At 44.0% G+C, this 20978-nt stretch overlaps 1 protein-coding gene across 1 annotated transcript in view; it reads left to right on the top strand.

Annotated features, from left to right (window-relative positions):
• FZD3 (frizzled class receptor 3) overlaps positions 1–20978 on the top strand; it is a 185094-nt gene that overhangs the window by 81935 nt on the left and 82181 nt on the right. The window contains exon 3 of the mRNA XM_086928017.1: positions 851–1868. Within this exon, the coding sequence (XP_086784143.1) occupies positions 851–1868 (1018 nt within the window). The remainder of the gene's footprint in view (positions 1–850; positions 1869–20978) is intronic.

Here is a 20978-nt window from a genome sequence, read left to right as displayed (position 1 = left end):
CCACTCCACTAACTTTTACCCATAATGAACTGCAGCCATGCTGGTGCACAACATGGTTAAAACCCATTGGCAAAGTCAATAGCTCTTGCATAGGCAAGACTTATTGGCTTTGCCAGTGCTTGCTATTTTGTTAGTCATAATTGTGTGTTTAAAGTATTTTTTCAGGATACAGTAATTCAAAGCCAATAGTAAATTTTTCTTTGCATCAGTAATAAACCTATTTCCAAGCGATGTGTATGTAAAATAAAAGAGGGTACCTGTTCTATTTACACTTGCTTGACAGGAAGCACTTGTATTATTCTATTACAATTATTTGCAATGGTTATTATGTTTTTCAATTTCAAATTTCAATTCAAGGAAATGACTGCAATGTTTAGACAGGGACACATTTGTTTTTCTCTTTATTTTTGTGGCACATGCCTGGAATTGAAGTAAAAAAATAACCATCACACCATCTTGCCATGGCCAGACTATTGGCATTGAAAATGCTTGTTTTTGCCTCTTGATGCTGGAAATCTAGATGCCTTTATAAACACGACTTTTTCCTTACTGGTCACCGCCATGTTGCTGATGTTGGGCTTCACATTAGGAGGAATCATTAGCACCATTTCTGGTGGTTCGTGTGCCCCCTTGTTGATACGAAGTATAAGCGGGCAGCCAGATCCTCACACATGGTGCATGTGAATCATCAAACACACATCTCTAAGCCTCAAACCAGCTACACATTGGTGCCTGTCAAAAAGAAATGACATTAAAGAAATAGATGCAATGTAGCACACACTGTCTAAATCTCAAGGTGATCCGCTGTGTACCTTTCAAGACTCTAAATCTGTGTTTGCTTTTGTTCTAGATTTCCTGACTGTGATGAACCCTATCCCCGCCAGGTCGATCTCAGCGTAGCTGGGGAGCCCACTGACGATTCCCCTGCTGAAGTGCACCGGGATTATGGCTTCTGGTGCCCGCGTGAGCTCAAGGTTGACCCTGATCTGGGATACTCCTTCCTTGGGGTTCGAGACTGCTCCCCTCCCTGCCCACACATGTACTTCAGACGAGAAGAGTTGTCCTTTGCCCGCTACTTCATTGGAGTGATTTCCATTGTCTGCCTCTCAGCCACCCTTTTCACTTTTTTGACTTTTCTGATCGATGTCACCAGGTTCCGCTATCCCGAGAGGCCCATCATTTTCTACGCCGTCTGCTACATGATGGTGTCCTTGATTTTCTTCATTGGGTTTTTGCTTGAGGATAAAGTTGCCTGCAATGCCCGCAGCCCAGGCCAGTACAAAGCCGCCACTGTGACACAAGGATCGCACAACAAGGCGTGCACCATGATGTTCATGGTACTGTATTTCTTCACGATGGCTGGCAGCGTTTGGTGGGTCATCCTCACGATCACATGGTTCTTGGCGGCCGTGCCCAAGTGGGGAAGTGAAGCCATCGAAAAAAAGGCCCTCTTATTTCATGCCAGTGCATGGGGCATCCCTGGCACTCTAACCATCATCCTTCTAGCTATGAACAAGATTGAAGGAGACAATATCAGCGGCGTATGCTTTGTCGGTCTGTATGATGTGGACGCGCTGAGATATTTTGTCCTTGCACCCCTGTGCTTGTACGTTGTGGTCGGAGTTTCCTTGCTGCTAGCTGGCATCATTTCCTTGAACCGGGTGCGGATTGAGATCCCACTGGAGAAGGAGAATCAGGATAAACTGGTGAAGTTCATGATCCGCATTGGTGTATTCAGCGTGCTCTATCTTGTGCCTCTTCTCATTGTCATTGGCTGCTATTTCTACGAACAGGCTCATCGGAGCGTGTGGGAAACGACGTGGATACAGGAACGATGCAGAGATTACCACATACCCTGCCCTTATCAGGTAAGGCATCTTTTGATTATCCATATGGCTCACTGATGTATAGATACTAATATTCTACAGCTTGTGCCACAGAAAATAAGTCACTCATTTACATTGCAATATGCAGCTTGCCTTTGCAACCATTGGCAGGAGCTGCCCAGAAAAATCTGAAGTCTACATATTGCCTGATGCCTTCCTGCAAGCAGAGCAGTGTATATATTGTGCAAGTATTAATGCAGATAAGGGAGTTTGGCCACAGAGGTGCACTGCTGTGTTGGTGGCACTAGTGAAGGTCTTAGTGAAACCACAGGTGTGTTGGTTGGTGTTGGTGGCAGTAACGTTTTTTTAGTTGGAATTACTGCTGTGCTGAAGGGTCTCCTTACTCATACTAGCGATACAACAGGTCATCTCAGGTGTAACCACAAGAATTTCATCGAAGTAACCTACAGGCATTTGTCGATCTCTGGGCAGCAATCTCCAGCAGCCCCAGACTGCCAGGCTAGATTCTTTTTTTATTTTTGAGGGCCACTGGAGATCAGCTTCGAAGACTGTAAGATTCAGATAACCCTGTGTTGTGTTTTGCATATTTACATCTGCATTTACTCTCTTTATGTCTTTCCTGACATTTGCTTGGTGTCATTGCTAAGACGTGCTCTGTGTCACTCTTATACTTTATTTCATTTCCACTTTTGCACTTTCGGCACAGAGCTTGTAGAACGGCTCACCTGCAACGATTTAGGACAATGCAGCCCATATAACCTTTATGCTCTGTTGGCATGTATGTATGGAACCACTTATTTTCATGTTTATCCAGAACGATTTTTCTGCAGTATAGGCCAACATGACTAAATGTTATTGGTCCAAGATTCGTCTTCTTAAGTCATCTTATTGTGACCCAAACACACAAGGTGTACTGATAGATCTAAAAAAAGAAAATAATTGCTCTCTGACATTTGTGGGCAGTATAGGTCCAGGAGGTCTGAGCTTATGCCACATTTTCAGGATAAACACTAACTCTCTAACTAGGTTCCATTTATACAAATTATATATGCATTTATGAGCATATTCCGAATCTGATCTGACATGGAACCGACCCTCATGAACTTACAGTGGATACCCACTATGTGGCAAACTGTTTTGCAACACAAGTTCTTGAATAATTGCATGTGGAAACCTAGTCATTGTTCTGTCCTTTTGGTGTTCTTAATATTCCCAGGAAAGCGGGAACCACTGGGCAGGCTTCCAGTTGCGGAACTGTGTAAATCGAAGCTTTCCATAATAGTTTTTTTCAAGGCAATTGCAACATTGTCTGTTAAGGAAAGGTGCAGTTAAAACATGCAGCAGCATTCCTTACTTTTTTTCCCTGTGTTGATTTTAGGTAACATTCTTATTTTTCTACTTTAACTATTATGTCACACTTTACAGTTGTGGGTAACAATTGAAATTAGTAGCCAGGAGGCTTGAAAGGGGAACTCCACCGCAAAAAGTATTTCTTTAATAAAGATATTAGCAGCTGTGCTTTAGCCCGTGGGCGTTTTAATTTTGTTAAGCTCTAAGAACAGTTTAGAAAACCCACACTGCCCCAGGCATGTGCCAGGTTGAAATTCAGAATTCTATAGTTTTCCTTGGCTTTGGTGCCAAGTCAGTTTGGGGTTCATTTTTGCACCTCCCCAGGGCCAACACCGAATTAACATCTTCAGGAATACCGAAATATACTGATTAAAACGTAATATGGCAGAACTATGTAAAGTATTGACTGCTGCATCTTTGCACATGTAGTCATATTAATTGTTGGCAAAAGATGTTAATCAATATATGTTCATCACGAGTGGCTGGCAAAGTGGTGCTTGTGTATTCTTGCAAGGCGAAGACACAAATCAACTAGTTAAGGAAGAGCATTTCTCAAAATACTTGCAGGTCTAGAGAATACTTTTGTGTAGAATCCAGAGGATGACAGAAAGGTTAATCTAGCTGATTAACAGTCTGTATGTTTGAATTCTGCCAAATTAATCGGGAACCTATGTCATTAATATTGTAAGCGTAGTGAGTAAATCGTGTAGATGAGGCATCATGTGTTCTATCCTGTTCTGACCTGGGCGTGCCTCCATGTCACTAAAAAAGCACCATCTTGAATGGCAGTAACGTGAATTCGAGTTGTCAGGCTCAACCAATGCCATTGATGCAATCCATGCATCTACGACTGCTACCCCAATGAGTTGTATCGCAGAAGCAGTCCGAGACATATCTAACCCAGAAGCTTGACTTTAATTTGAACTATGTATTCATCAAAAGCACCTCATGGGTATTATTGGGAAAAAGCATTGAGGCATAATCAGCCTGGTCTACATGTGCTACTGGTTTTTACAGTTAAACTCTCATTGGCTGTTCACCATCATTAATTTGGAATTCGTTTATACTGAATACTTGAATACCGAATCAAATTGAGTTTGTTTCCTAAGTTCCTGTTCAGTGAATTTGTCAGTTTGCATGAGGGTTTGATATTGCAAGAGCCTTCTGTCAAACACTACACGTGTTAACATGTGTTAAAACAAACTAATATACTTTGTACTGGAGTGTAGTTTGTCACATCATTTGTTCCTTGGAACATGAGAACAGGTGCCACCTGGTTCATTGTTTGCTACTTATGCAGTCGCTTGATTGATCATGCTATTTCTGAAGCACACTTCTATCTTAAAGCGTCCTAGTGATGTCGAGGATCAAAATGAAGGCTAGGCAACTACTGTTTCTGCTTCCTGTTCATCCATTATTGACATTATTGACATCATTGCACCTGAACCCAACAAAGGTGTCCTAAAGAATCGAAAAAAGGATCTGTAGGTCATGAATTCAAATGTTTGTACAACTTTGAAGTCCTTTCTTACAACCATAGGCGAGCAAGCAAAATAAAAATTTGGTAAAAAGCCCCTCCATTTATCTCATTTATAAGACACACTATGTGTAAAACGCATTTATTTTGCCCTGCAACGTTTAATTTCATGATATCGACAACGGAACACAAACTCTTGTGTCTTTTTCACCTCCCTTACTTCTGGAAACATTCATCAGATCCCAAGTTGTTAGGGGATACTATGCAAGCCCTTTACAAGAGTGTGGGGTACCTGGCCAGGGCTGCTCTGGGCAGAGCCATGGAGAAGAAGAGGAGTGTGGCGTGCACTCGGATCTCACCTGGGACGCATTGTGTTTGGGATGCACATTCTCTTGGATATCTCACTGCATGGACAACTTACTTGACTCGAAAGTGGACATCATAAGACAGTTCCGTGTTTACACAAAATATTTACACAAAACCCTTGTGGTTTGAGAATAGCCCAGGTCTGTTCTCGTCGTCGAAGCATTTGCTAATCTCTCGGATCATATGCCAACCTTCCCATTGCGAAAGCAGACAAGAATAGCTTTCAATTATTGGTCAAATGAACTATGTCTTTAAATTAAACACAACCCTTTCTTTAAACACTTTGTTCCAATACTACAAGTTGACATGGTATCTTCTTAGAATTACCTCTTGTTACATCTCCCTTCTGTTGCGAGGTGTAAATTAATCCGATTTTACAGGATTAGCTGATATTACAGAATTATCAGATCAACAAGAGCCTAGGAAAAGGGCATTCTAAAGATGCTGGAAAACGCAAAGAGGTGCCTTGATCTTTGTTGGTGTTTTTGTTATGCCTTCTGTTACAGGGAAGCTGGTTGAATGAAGGGGTGAATACAACAGCTAGGAATAGAGGAATGGTTGTGATATGTATGTGGTTTGTCACTTTCTCTCTTTAGTATGATGGTATTGGCTATGGTAGGACGGACAGAGGCATTCAGTTGTATGGAACAATAATGGGTTAATTCCGGTTATGGGTAGGCATGCAATTGCCTCACTCGATTGGCGTGAAGGCTCTACCCGGGTTCACTCACTCATAGGACCGCTCAGCATATTTTTCGAGTTAAACAGCAACTTTTCAAGGGCAGTGTCCTACTACCTTATCAACAAGTATAACGGGCATTAGCAAAGCTAATGGGCCACACTTGTATTTTGAGTCCTGACTAAAATTTAAAAAAAATGTCTACTGCAGCTAAAAAAAAAGCAAATAAACATTGCTTTCTTTATACAATTCATCAATTAGGTAAATTATTTGATCATTTTATTCAGTGAACTTTTTTTTTTATTTCAATATAATTTTATTGGGTGTTTCAGTATCAAATAAAATGCAAATAAAACATTACAGTCAAACATTACATTATTACAGAAGAAACATTACATTACAGCAGTTCAAAAGAATAATGAAGTACAAAATAATACACAATAGATCAGACTGATACATACAGGCGTATGTGGTTGTCTATTATGGAGGCGCACATGTAGCAATCTTCAGCGCTAGAATATGAAGTAGTACAGATCAAAAGCGGTAAAATTATGGGGTTGGAGCTCAGGTTCACAGAATTCACAAAGCTAGTAAAATAACGTCACCCTCATGATTTACGGTAATGTCAGCGCGGTTCGGTTGTGTAGGTCGGGGGGGGGGGGAGATATCTAAGGCGGTTTATGGGTGGTAAAATAACTGTCTATGGTAGACCACATCCTTCTCTTAGGGGGGCGCCAAGGTGACTGTTGGAGTGCTATGTTATCAGCTCCTCTAAGGCTAATTACCCAATTGAGCCAGCAGGCAAAGTTGGCTTTGCTTGTGTCCTTCCAGTTTCATTCAAAATACTTTATTCGGTTTGTTTTTTTGTACAAAACCATAAAAGTTCAAATACATAAGCAGTAAAAACTTTCAGTTAAATTACATAATACACAATACACCTATTTAAAAAAACAATTTTCCATAAAATTTAAGAAAAAAAGACTAGCTGTTACATGTTACAGGGAGCATCAATCGAGTGGTTGCTTATGCTGTTCTAATTATCCAGACTTTTTCTAAGCTTAACTACACTTTTTAAGAAGGCTGCCACATGTGGTGTACAATCATAGTTTAACAGTTGTAAATAAAGTAATGAGGGACGTGCTTGTACAAAATTCGATTTTTTAAAATAGGTTTATGGTAAAGAGCCCTGGGGAAATCATAATATTTACAGAAAAACATAAAGTGCAGCAAATCCTGTGGAGACAGGTTGTCGCAGCCACAGGATGCTAACACTGACCCTTTATGGCTACCCCTTGGGACTGCTAATAAAAGATGGAACATGTTAAACCTGAACCTAGTTAATAAAAAATGCTCATAGGCTGGTAGTGGCCATAATAAATAAGGTTCCACACCAGGCATTGTTTTGAGCATCAAATGTAGTCGCATGTTTGGGTTCAACAGGTCCTTTTCCTCCCTTTCCATTACTCTCCGTGCTATGAATGACTGTTTGATGAACGCTATGTCCTTCCTAGTGATTCCTGCGGGATTTAAAGACAGATCCAGGCGACCCTCCTTCTTAAAGGTAGTTTTAAGATATTTCATCCATGGGATTTTGGACATACAATCTAGGCTCAATATCTCTTAAAAGGCTATGAGTTAAGCCCAGCTTTTTGTTAAGCCAGCATTGTAGCCAAAAAATAAGGGGCCGCAGGGACAGGATATCACTAATAAAGGGCAAGCCGGTCTCTTCATGTACAGACATATTTGGAGTCCCCTGAGGTACACACGAGTTGTTTTAAAAATGTATTTTCCACCACCTGCAAACCCTCTAGGTTACAATAACCCCAGAGATCACTTCCGTAACTGGCTATCGAGATGCTCTTTGCTCGATAGACCTTCAGCATGGCGCCACTGGTCTGTTACCCATTCTCGCAGCGAAGTCAAAGAGCGCTGCATTTGCCCTTGTAAATTCTCCCCATTTCTTATTCAATAGGGGGGCCCAATTAAGCTGATAATTTAAAAGGACCCCCAGGTATGAGAAAGTCGTACAGGTTGGTACCCTGATACCGTTTACCCAAAATGGATGCTGATTTTTGGATCCTTTCCCCACCTGCATAACGAAAGATTTAGTGTTATTTATGGAGAGGTCTCGGCTAGCCATAAACTCGTGGAAGGCATTCAGTAGTGTTTGTAGCCCTTTCGGGGTGCGTGCTAGCAGAATGGCGTCGTCCGCGTAGAGCAGAACTGGCAGACCCCGCCGTCCCACATAGGGAAAATCAGCCCCTGTCTGTAACAGACTCATTCAGGCCATCATTGTGGGTAAATATGATAGTAGCCTGTGTATTATAAACTTCTATAATGTAAATAACCAGCAGGGCCGGACTGGGAACCAGAACCGGCCCTGGCAAAGTGCTCGGCCGGCCCCCTCCTCCCTCCGGGAGGATAGGGGAGGGGGGAGAGTTGCAATCCGCGCTCTGTGACAGGGCCGGTTTTCGGCCGTTTTTGTTACAGGGCTGTTTTTGCAGCATAACGGCCCTGTAACAAAAACGGCCCCAGGGGTCCAAAACCGGCCCCCAACCATGCAGCCCACCGGGGGATTGCCCGGTGCCATCAACGGCCAGTCCGGGTCTGATAACCAGGGTGAGGGACCTTTATAGACTTTATCCTAGTTTCTAGAACCATTATGAACCTCCTCCTGGGCTTTTGTATAACACCAAGTGCATACAGCGACCATAATCCAGTCTGTTTGCAGCTAGGAGGGAATCTTATGAAAATAAAGGATATAGTCGTAGGAGGAAACACGCTGCAACCTACAAATGGTGGTCGGCGAATTAAATGGAATCAGGTTATCCTGTTTGTCTTTTTAGATAGACTTAAGAACTGCGGTCCTGAATTTTTAACCTGTCTCAGTACCGAACCACAGGGTGAAGGTATTCTAAATGCCTTCGAAAGGATTTCCCTCAATGTAGGAAAGCTGTTACATGCCCCAGGGGGGAAAACTCCATCCAGAGATCCTAAATGGTTCTCCCATGCATGCTCTAAAGCAGCCAGAAACCTGAAGAAGGCTCTTAACCTAATTCCCCGGAATAAACTCCTGATTCGCAAACTCCGTTTAACTTACAAAAAAGTTTTGGATAACAGGAAAAAAGAGTTAAAGAGTACGCTCTGGAAGGAGCTCTTAGATCCGCTGACCCTAGAAAGCAGCTCAAGATTTTGGTCCACCAGCAATCGTTCTCCATTGATAATGAAGGGGAATAAAGAAGAAGTGGGTTCCAACATCATGGAGGACGACTGGGTGTCACACTTCTCTTCGATTTTTAAGGATACAGTCATACCTGCAGTGCACCCCAGTGAAATGAAGGGGAAGGACTCTATTGTGTTCTCTTTAATGGAAATGATGGAGGGGATCACCAACCTCACAAATAAGAAAGCACCAGGCCCAGATGGCTTCCCCCCAGCAGGGGCGGCCTTAGGCATGTGCAAGCTGTGCACCTGCACAGGGCCACCAAACCCAGGGGCCACCACACCAATATATATCCTTAATATAATAATCCTCTGAGGATGGATACATATTTGCGTGGCGGCCCCAGGCAGGGATTTGGTGGCCTCCGGCTCTGTTCCACTTCCAAACACCCTGACCCCCCTCTTCACTGGCCTCCGCGCTCCGCCCCGCCCGGACCCCCTCTTCCGGGGCCCCCCGACCTACGCTCCCTGCCCAGGGCCACCATGAACCTAGAGCCGCCCCTGCCCCCAGATTTATTTAAATCCAGTCCCCCATTCTGGGCCCCAATCCTGGCAGCGGTGGGAAACGCTGCAGCAGAAACGGGCTGCCCAAACTCATGGGGACTATCAACTATAGTACCTGTGTTCAAGAAAGGAGATCGAAATCTAACTATAAACTATAGGCCTATCTCCCTAATAGATTCCATTGTAAATGTTTTAGGGTGTGTAATACTTAAGAGGTTGACTACCTGGGCAGACAAGAACGAGATCTTCTCCGACATTCAGCACTGATTTTGCCCAGGGCATTCAACCATGGCTCAATGCCTTAACCTGTATCTGATTTTGGGGAAGTACACCATCTCGCGTCCGGGGACCATCTACATGGCCTTCATGGACCTCTCGTCGGCCTTTGATTGTGTGTCCTTCCAGTTATTGAGGACTACCTTGACCGCCGCTATGAGCAGAAGATCTAGTAGTGCCATGTCATCGGCATTGAGGGAGGGATCTTGTAAGAAACCGAAGACCAGATATGGCAATTCTGTGAACAATTCTATGGCAATTTATTCAGTGAACTTTTGAGATGTAAAATAGTCCCTTGTGTGTTGGAATGGAAGCACTCCAGAGCGAGTGGAATGATACATCAAACAGTCAGTAGCATGAAATGAAAAAGAATATTCTTGTTGATGAAGCCAAATACCACTCTCTGGGCCCCTTTATGAGTTGGCTGCTCTGTGTTGCAGAGACTAGAATTTAAATTACCAGCCTGCATAGCTGCAGCAAAAATACGGCCAATATGAGGTTATTTCAACAAAATATTTGGACCCATATTCACTTGGTGCTTTACCTAGCCATTTGTCTAGATTTTTATGAAAAAAATGCAGACCTGTTCTAAAAGGACAAAGCAGGTGGAAAGTGTCTGTGGGACTGCCCGTTGGTAGAAAGGGGGTTGGGGTGGGGGTCAAGGGCACACTAGTGCCTGCCTGGGGAGGATTCTCTGCAGTGTTACTGTCCACTGCTCCTGAAACGAGTCTTGCGGGTCCAGTATCTTTCTGGTTTAGAAGTATCAGGAACGAAGTTTTCAGTCCATATAATTCCAGACACACTTGTAATGGGGACTTGGGTTCTTCCTCGCAGAGTTATCCCTCCCGGTGAAATAAGCCTACTCGTCATAAGAGACTATATATACTTTAAACTATAGATATCAATAAGTTTATCAGACAGCTGTGCTGTCAAGCCAGACCTAAAGCTTGCATGTTTTGTTCAGCAATTTGATATTTCGTCTGAGGTGGAAGCGCTACTCCCCCCCCCCCCCCCCCCCCCTCCTCCTATATGCCCATTTTGTCTTTGGAACGTGTTACTTTATGCGCACACAGTTCTAAACTCAAATGTCCTGAAATAATCCAGTGAGATTGCCAAAACTTTTGAATATTTCCGGGCCTCGGATGCAACCAGAAATTGGGCCTGAAAATGGCCTTTGGTGCAGTTTACAAACATGTAGAATCCTGCCCCATTCAGCTTGCAGGTCTGCAGTGTGCTCTCGTGGGGTGGTCCAACTTCCAGCGAAAGCCCGTGCACAGCCACCGGTGATGGTTAAATGGCGACCCTCATGTTCGCCATCATTATTACGAGGTTTTGAGTTTGCTCATACAGTGTCCTGTGTTTTTGTAGACACAGATGTGAATGATTTCAGGTTTTTGGCACGTGGTTCACCTAGACAAACACTGTTAGAGTGCCCAGATGTGCCAACACACTCCACGGCAGGTGGGGCTGCATCGTCAGAAAAATGAAGGTTGACAGACAAAAAGTGTGTTTTGTAGTGAATACATTAATAACAACCTACGTCGTTTTGTTGTTGTAAAAAAACATCCTATTTTCCTTAACACAAAGAACCACATCTACCCTCCGAGGACAGAGCTCGTTCGAGTCCTGCTTCACGCTGGCTGGTGTCGAGATTGAGCGGAAGATGCTCCAGCCGGGGAAGGTGGCCACCTGGGAGCTTCTCCCACCGGAAGTGGTGAAAGCGGCCCGTTGCATTCTGGGATGCGGGCTCTCCAACAGTCACCAGCCTCTCGGCTGCAGAGTCGCATGCGTTGGCCCCTCTGATAGTGGCAGGCCTTGGCAGTCCTCCTGTGTTCCCACAAATGCCTCAGCTGTTGCGCCATGTGTTCTCCGACAGCAATTCCGCCATCGAAGACAGACAAGGGCTTTTGAGGGGCTTGCAGTGCCGTGCGTTTCTCCAACGCCTCGCCCTTTGTGCATTGTATTTAGACAATGGATTCCACGCTGGAACCTGCCGTTTGAAAGCTGTTTTCTGCACTTTTTAAGGACCTCTACCTCATTTTCCCCATTGTGGAATGCATTTTGGATGTGTACTTGGCAGCTAACCAGAGCCTATTGGGGTTGCTACTGCTATTATGTACATGAATGTGTACATTTTCGGGTCAGATGACCCATACTTCCTGTTCAGTCAATATATTTATATATACTTATATTATATATATTTCTAATGTCGTCAGTAGGTAGTTATAGTTAGGACCTAGTTTCCGTAGGAATATATACAATTATTCATTGGAGCTGGAGGCATAACTCCTCTGAACACAATATGTTAGGCCGGTGGAAGGGTCCTGCAAAATCTTCTTGGGGGGAAGGAAACGCGTGCCCCCTCTCTGGACTATGGTGAGGCCTTGGGGACCACATCCTCCGGAGCCAAGGTACAAAATGTAGGATGTGGAGTGGGGGGGGGGGGGGGGTATATCCATGTAACTTTTGTAGTACCTTAGTATACAAGTTTTACACTCAAACATTTAGAAATCAATTACTGAATGATGTAATCAGTGATGTCTTTTGAATGTCATGGGTGATGTAACATGTGAGGTCATAAGCCGTGCATTGCAGGGTGTAAGTTATAGTTAGTTCAGGTAACTTTAACTGCTGAATTTCACTGGTTTTGTACAAGGGAAATCTAAACCGAACTAACGTCCCGGTAGCCTTTGTTTTTTTCAGTGAAAAAAAAAAATATATATATATATAACGAAAAGGACAAGTGTGCCGCAAGGCGTGCCAGCCTAGTCCGGACCCAAGAACGTGGCAGGGACATCCTTAGTGCGCTGCTGGCCAGCGCAGAAATGTGATGACAAACCTTCCCCAGAAGAAGAAGCAGGAGCCCGGAGGAGACTGTTTGGAGAGCCTTTATTCACTACGTGACAATTCAAGCGGCGGCGAATGCATTTCGGATTGCTCCTTCCTCAGCGCCCAACGCCTGTAGTGGAAATCCAGGTGTACTGATTTCTGCTGCCTTTAAATGATTGGCCTGAGTCCGCGCCTTCCTCTTCCTGATAACTATCACCTGCTGCAGTTTGTTTGTATAGTACTGAACTCCAGTTCCCAGAATGCTTCAAATGTTCAAGAGCACAGGTAGGTGAATTGTCACGTGGTAAATAAAGGCTCTCCAAACAGTCTCCTCCGGGCTCCTGCTTCTTCTTTTGGGGAAGGTTTGTCGTTATATATATATATATACACAAACACACACAGAAATCAATTAGCCTTGTTTTGTTGTATCTAAGCCCTGTAAAGTGCAGTTGTTACTATTAACTTAAGCAATAATGGTTCATGGTATGAACACTAGGAAGGAAATTGAGAGCGTGAAGTTAGAGTCCTTTTAACCCACCTTGAAATACTTTACTTTTTAATAAAGGCTCTGATCTATTGCAGCCTCAAAAAAGGATTTAGGGGGAGTGGGGGGAGGGGAGTGGGGGGTTGTGAACAAATCAATATGGGCAGCGCAGCGGATCCTGCAGACTCCTTTTATACCAAGGTGGTTGAGCCGGTTTGCACAGCACCAACCCATTCAAATCCAAGCCGATTAAGCCAAGCCAACGCCATATAATGTTACACTTTGTTATCCGGTAGGACGAGGCGGACTTTCACATGCAGTTCTACACTCTGTAACAAGAGTTTAGGTAGCTGAAAAGGGATAGACAGCGATAGAGCTTCCAGTTTTATGTTTTTTATTTTAACATTTCTGTTTGTATTTATCTATATTTATTTTTGGGCCATTTTATTGATACTTATCCGTATATTTTTATTGTTGAGAAAAATTAGGTTATAAAATTGAGTATTTCCAGATTTATTTATCTGATAAATATGAACTTATACTTTGATGCCTGTCGCTTTTTAGCAAATTAAACAGCTAAATATTACAAAACACTACACCGAGAAGTAAACATTACCATTGTATACAAATATATGTTAACAAGCCTGTATTCAAGGAAATCTCATTCTGTTTTTAAATCCTCATGGCGTCTATCTGCTTAGCAGTTGTTCTGGAATTCATGAAGGTCAACAGGGAGAGTCACTCACAAGAAGTCCACTTTTCTGTATTTTCTGCATTTTCTGCATTTAAAAATAAATGCGGGCTGGAAATAGATGTTTTCTGTTTTGTATTTATCTGTAAAAATCAGTAAAAGCAGGAAACTGGAAGCCTTACCTATGCACTTTACCCGCATCGCTGCTGCGGTGATTTTTGCGCTGTGCGGCTGTTTTCGATTAACCGCGATACATGACGAGCTCAGCTCGTCATCTGCACACGTCACCCGTGGCTGATGACGAGCTGAGCTCGTCATCAGCATCGAAGGGGATAAGCAAGAGGTTGAGCTCTCTGAGATGGTGAGATATAATTGTTTTGTTTTACTCCCTAAAAATAATCTGTAGCAAATATCTCAACTTCTGCATAGACAGAGGTGCATCTCAACAGCTGGATCAATTGTTAGCCACATTAATGATCAAAAAAAGAACACAGCTATTTACCCAACAAAACTAGCCATCTGCCTTTTTAGGTCTAATCCCCTTTTAACCCGTTGCGTGCTTACGTCGGTCAACAGCCATCGCGCGCACTACCTCCGTAGTGCTCCGCACGTCCGTTGGCCGACGCGACCCCGCCCACTCATCAAAGTTGCTGCACCTCGGTAGAATTGCTGCCACGTTAAAAGGGTTAATGGAGGCAGTCCCAAAGAATGTGCCAAGGAAAAATGTAAACATGGAAATGTACACCAGGTTCCCTAGTCCTGCAAGATGCTTAAGAACCTCTGCCTTTTTCAGCCAGACTGCCAGGACACCTGCTGTCCTTCAAATCGTGGGCTTCTCTGCATTCTCTGAGGGAATTAGATAAGGGACCCGAAAAATAATTCTCAATTGTTGCAAGAAGTGCTCTTTCACTGACTAATTTCTTATCTTGACACTATAAAGCACTGTTACCTACAACAGGACAAGAGCAAAATATTGGTCAGTCACGCATAATTTAGTTTATTATTATGCAGTTAATTAAAACCTTAACATACAGACATCGCGTTGATACTTAATTAAGACAAAAGTGAAAATTTAAAAAATATGTTATAAAAGCAAGCAGTGCAAGATAAGTGTCAATTCCAAAGCGGCATTTCTGGTTAAATGGCAAGTATGTAAGATAGGCCATTTGACGCCAGAATGAAAGTGCGGCGCGCAAGAGGCAATAGCAGGATATCCCACTGTTGCTTCAGTCACACATACAACACCCAATGCTTAATTTGAGCCAGTGATTTCCGGTGCTCGGCTCTGGCACCCAGTTGTCAAAAACGGCACTTACGACAGTCAGCCACATGGTGGCATTGTTAGTCTAATTTATGAATGAGCACAACAGCAGTTGTTTATTAATTCAATACACATTACAAATGACTAACACCTGCTGCCCAAACCATTCTTACGGCTTTGTTGGCCTGAAATAGCTTGATTAGTCACTCTGGTAGGAGCGAGATGGTTAGTAGTTGTGCTGGTTTAGTCATTGGAAGCGCTCACAGAGGCAATGGTTGGTGCAAGCTGCAGTGGGCTTATGACAATGGCCCTGGCACTTATTCATTAACAATTTAAGCACTGACACACCAAAAGACTCCCCGCATGAGCCACACTGCAAATAAACAGCCCTCCAGCACCATAGGGTGCAGTGCAGAACCAAGTTCACCTGGTTTCAGATGTGGGGCACCTGCACTCATTCTTGTGGACTCCGACTTACTTTCATCGCAAGACTCTTGACCCAGAGGAAGAGAGAGCAGGGCTAATATGGCAAGACAAGGATAGTTAGAGATGCAAAGAGAGAAAGCTGGGAGAAAATAAACTACAAGAGTGAGAGAAAGGCTCAAGAAGGGTAGGCTAGTGAATGAAAAAGACATCCGATGTAATCCAGACTACACAGCCTTTGAGGTAGCTGCAGCATTCTGCAGCACTGGTTCCAATAAAAAACACTGGGCCCTTGCACTTATTATTTTTACAAATCAAGCACTGGTGGCACCCATCCAGTAATGCGCTTCGGTGCTTCACCAGGGTCTGAAGCACTATGTACACATAAAATCCAAGATCAATACACCATGCAAGGCAAATGGCAGTACGTTACGTCTGTAAAAGGTCACTCTCTCCACTCCTCTTCTTATTCCATTTCCCCTTTAGAAATCCTAAAGAATACTGCAGTATTGGGATAGTGAGTGGTGATTAGGATAGACTATTTTTCCCTTTTATTCCTCATCAGCTGTTTTTTGCTTTTCATTCTGTAGGGACAAGCCATAACGGCTGGGTAGCTTATGCAGTGTCCCCCAGGCTTCAGTGTCCCCACCAGAGACGGAAATGGATAGGATTACTGCAGACCTAAAACTAGGTTTCTGGTAGAAGGTACAAAACACAGCCCCATTCCCAATAGCATATTAACGTGATCTACAGTCCAAATGAAACATAGTTGCTTTGCACATAATCTGTTCCTGATTTAATAGATTCACATATTACCATAGTGCCCACGTTTCCCAGTTCCACATGAGAAGCTCGACTTGTCCGATTTTTTTCTGTGCATTGTTTTAAAATAAATACCAGAATTAAAGATAAAATCCTTGACTGGTGCAGTATTCAAGCAAAGAACTCGAAAATTACATCTGTGAAGTATTCGTTTTTGAACCATGACTATTGCATCAAGGCTGAGAGTCAAATGTCGAACGAGACACGGGTGAAGTATTATTATTTTGGGAACACAGTTGAGCTAAAAGGCTTTATATGACTTTCTGCCAGGCGTTGGTGCTCACCTGTCCTCGGACAGCTGCCTGGGTCTACAGAGGCCGCGTGCAGTTACACTGCTCGTTTTAATCCGTGCCATGCCCAAACAGTCTTCTGAAACCCGTGGCACCACCCTATTCAGTCGATATAAAACCATATCCAGGGCTTTAAGTGGGCCGAGGCCTGCCGGTACTCCGCATCGGAAGTTCTAAAAAGAAGGTGCTGAGACGGATCTCTATCTGGCTCCCCATTTTTGCCCTCCTCATTAGGGAGAGCGAAAAAAATCTCACCTCTGCAGCAGTACCACCCTTCAGTGCCCTTTATGTAACTTCAAGGGGAGTCGTTATAGTTATTTCACAGTCTCATCATGTAAGAACTGAAGCCTTTCCAAAATTATATACACCGAAGCCTGAGTTGTTGCCTATTGATTTTATGCAACGATCAACAAACCCAATAGTCCTGGCTTATTGTTGGTGTAATGTTACTTGTCATTTTATATATGTGGAGGGAATGACCGAAGTAGCGAAATACCAGTCTGGCGGCGCACTATGCTAAGCGCAGATTTTTAGCTTGTGTGTTTTTAAGCCACGCCCTTAATTACATTAACCAGCCCCTTTGAGAGCCCACCTCCAGTTTTTGCATCACACCATATGTAAATATTCTTTGTGCGCCCACGTCCAACTCATGCAGTGTAGATCAAGTTAAATGTATATCTCCCTGTCAAGCAACAGTCAGTGTGCCACGGGTGGCAGAGGCAAAATGCATGGTGGCAATAATATGCGTGCGCTAGCAGCTGTCGGGCACTGGGGTTCACATCCACAATGGCATACCTCAGGGTGCCCCTGGGAATTCTGTGCTGTGTTCTACATACAGTGTGAAAGGCCGCGCCACACATTGCGGCAGGCCCTGCCCTGAGCGCGGATACCCCTCGGGGGCCTACTCGGGGGCCGGCCGTATCGAATAGCAAGAGTGCGCGCGCCGCGGGCTCAGCCGCTTCACACCTGCCCTGCTCCTCAGGGCGCCACCGAGGCACCACGGACTCCCTGGAAACAAACTGGCTCGTGTTCGTCCTTCGTGGAATGGCAGACAAGAGAAGAGCGACGTGACATCCTTGGCAATGTGTAAAGATGTCACCCACCTGTATGTCGTGTTTGTATTACATGTTTACACTGTTCACTTCCTTTGCGCCATGTTAGGTCCTGGCAAAAGAAGCTGCGCACTGCTGGCATTGGGGTCGCTCACTTGTGGCCAAGGCTGGGTCAGTGCGAGGTTTTCCCTGTCCACATCTTACTTTCCTGTGCCAGTGCCACTGGCGCCAGTGGTCTAACGCGACCAACTTTCTCTGTGTCATTAGAGACACTGGTTCCTGCTTTGAGTTTTTGTGTGAAGTCTGGTGCATTCTTCCATTCAAACGATGTAAAAAGTCAGTGATTTGTTAGTGAAAAGTTGGGAACTGGGAACGGTGTCCTTCATGATGACTGAGTTTGATGGGTCACTGCATAGTGATCTGTTCTTCAGACAGTCCCTGTGAAGAAGCCTTCAGGGGCCTCCTGCAGCAGGGCGCCAGGGAATCTCTTAACACCGTGAGCAGACTGAACGCAGACATACAACATGCCTTCAGACTAGTGTGATATTGTAGGAACGTGCTCCAGTATATGGCACCTCAAGGCAGCCTTGTGCACCTTTAGCCGAAAATTACCAACTGAATTATTAATTCAGCGGAGAGCCATAAATTAAGCTGCGCATCAAGGAACTCTTGTAGAATTTGGGCTCTGTTGCTGATTCCATGCCAGATCAAATAACACAAGTTACCCCATGCCAGTTTGTGCCAACATGGGGGTTTTTAGTAGTGTGTAATATGAGTAATGTGCTAGAGTGAGCACATCCCCCACGTCATGCATAACCATCACATGTAGGGCATCACCCTGAGAAAAACAGGCGAAACAAAGCTGACACCGGCCCGAGTTTTTGGGCTCCGCTCAGACAAGATCTGGCCTTGCATTTGGCTGGTCCCTGTCTGAGGTGGCATGGGGGGGGGGGGGGGCAAAAAATAACACAGACTGGAATACGATCCGAGTAATTCCCCGTGGTAGAGATTCATTCAAAATGTCCACCTATTCTGTTTTTGTTTTCCTTAATTCATATATAGTACATCGCAAACGTAATTGGTTTTAGACTCCGATAATAGGTGTTGTCATTATCCAAACTGATGGCACTCCTTATATGGACCTTACAAAAAGTATAAAATGCTGATCCCACCCGCATCCTTGCGACTGCGCAGATGTTAGGTGCAGCAGGTGCTCAACCCGCCGAACTACCGTGCCGAATTAAAGAGTTTCCCAATTATATAGAATGGCGATGTTACTTGGCTTCATTAGCTGTGTGGATTCTTCTTAATTTCAGCTTCATCTTCGCGTCTTTACACCATGCTCATCCCAGCACCGTGCTGTCTTTACTGAGTTCTGTTACAGCTTTGCGCGAATTAACAGCGACTGAGCAAACAGCCAAGCTAAGACAACAAGAAGTACTTTTACATTTTTTCAATCCAAGTGTTCACGGGTGCCAACTGTGCCCCGTGTCTGACACACCTGTCCATTCACCTGCCAAGGTCGCCCAGCGCTGCTTTAGTGAGTTTGAGACCCGTTCCTTCTTCGCTGGGAGAACTAAAGCCTTTCAAACCGGTTTCTTTTTTTTTAACTTTGATATTAATAAAATAAAATGTACAGAGGCCTCCCGTGTTTTCCACAGCTGGTAAAACGAAGGCTCCTCTGAAGGTAGAGAGCGTATCCAGTAAAAAAAAAAAAAAAGGGCGGGCCCGCCTCGGGGGAGCGCAGACTGACAATTTGCCCTACAAGTTGTTTGTGTCTGTGCTCCGTGACTTCCTGCTGGAACGGTCAGGTTACGGGGGGGAAACGTGTATTTACAAAGGTGACAAAATAGTACCTCAGAGCTCCTACAGCACTTGTCTCCTTTCCCCCCGGCAGGCCTACTTTACGCACTTTCACTGCTGCCAAGGACCCGGAGTAGAGTGCAGTGTCCCGAGGGGCGACACCTTTCCAGTGGTTTTAGTAATTGCACGGTGATGGCCCATAATAATAGGTTGGTATTATGTAACACTTTGTACCGCTCATATGCAGTTCTTCAGCACTATAATTAATAGGTTTTAATATTACGGACTGTTATGTTACTCAGTTTACCAGGCGCAGAAGGATGGGCGCAGAGTCGACCTTGCCTGGATGCCAACTCCTGACACTCGGATCACGACAGAAGTTGACTCTTTTTTTCTCTCGCAGTTTTATATAGCGCAAACATGTCCCAAAATCAGGTATCGGAGCGCTTTACATTGCATCAGTTGCATTACATGAGGACTCATTCATTTGATTTAGGCTCGGGGAGATTCAGTGATTTGCCCAGTTCCCTCGGATTTGAAGTCCACCGCCCTAACCTTTAGGCTACAGCCTCTCCCCAAATGACGCCATCTTTATGGCTGCTCTAAAGTCTTACCTAATTTGGCCAAAGTACGGCTTGGCTCCAAAAATCATGACTTTCTCTCCGATGTCAGTGTTAGTATTTAAAAAGCATATTTGTTAGGTATGGCGAGTGGACCCTTCTCTGAAAGTCCTTTTTTGTGCTCTTCAAACCGCTAAAGATTTAGTCCACAGATACTGCTTTCCAATTCTGGGTCCTCATGGTCTTCTGGCTAAATAATGGGTTCGATTTTAGACACTTTTCGAGCACTTAAGTTACATTTAAGGGTTCAAAAAACATAAACAGCGATCACAGCGTTGGCAATCCAAGAATGGAAAGCTGGGTAATTGTAAAGAAATTATATTTTTTTCTGTCATAAGTGTGGTTTAGGAAGGGAGTGTTGGGAAAGTGCTTTTTGAAATTTTGAAATTCTTTCAACGAATGCTAAAGTGAAGTCCTTTTGGGCATATTTAAGTCTAGAAAATCCTCAAAACCGCCAAAAATATAACTGCATTGGGTTTAAGACGTGACTTCCAGCTTTGCACCTTTAGAGTTATTCATAATGGGTTGTTATAAGTTGTATTACCCGTTTTACATCTCTTGGAGTACCATTCCATCTGATTAGTTTGTGACTTTTACAAATCCCACTGTCTCCTCTGCTTCTGTTTTGCTCCAAGAATTGAAAAAAATATATAAGTGATTCCGACTTTAGTGAACTATTGACTTCCTTAATTTTTTGACAAAAGTCGTTTATTCCCAAAAGTATATACTTGGCGTTATCTAGATTTGCAATATTTGCAGCCCGTTGCAAACATTCTAGGGATATAGTTATTGACTTCCTCGTCCTCCCCCCCCCCCCCAAGGCTCCAGTTGTAAACCCCACACAGTGGGAACATTGTGGCCAGTACTATCACTTGTCATGCATTTCCAACACTTACTGCTTAGGAAAAGTTGCACCTGCAATTAATAGCTGTAAATGTTGTAATTAGGGGAAGGAATATGATGGGACATCCCCACATTTTGG

This window comes from Lissotriton vulgaris, chromosome 6 (genome assembly GCF_964263255.1).
Source record: "Lissotriton vulgaris chromosome 6, aLisVul1.2, whole genome shotgun sequence".
Classification (NCBI taxonomy): domain Eukaryota; kingdom Metazoa; phylum Chordata; class Amphibia; order Caudata; family Salamandridae; genus Lissotriton; species Lissotriton vulgaris.
This window is presented reverse-complemented; position numbering and strand designations above follow the sequence as displayed.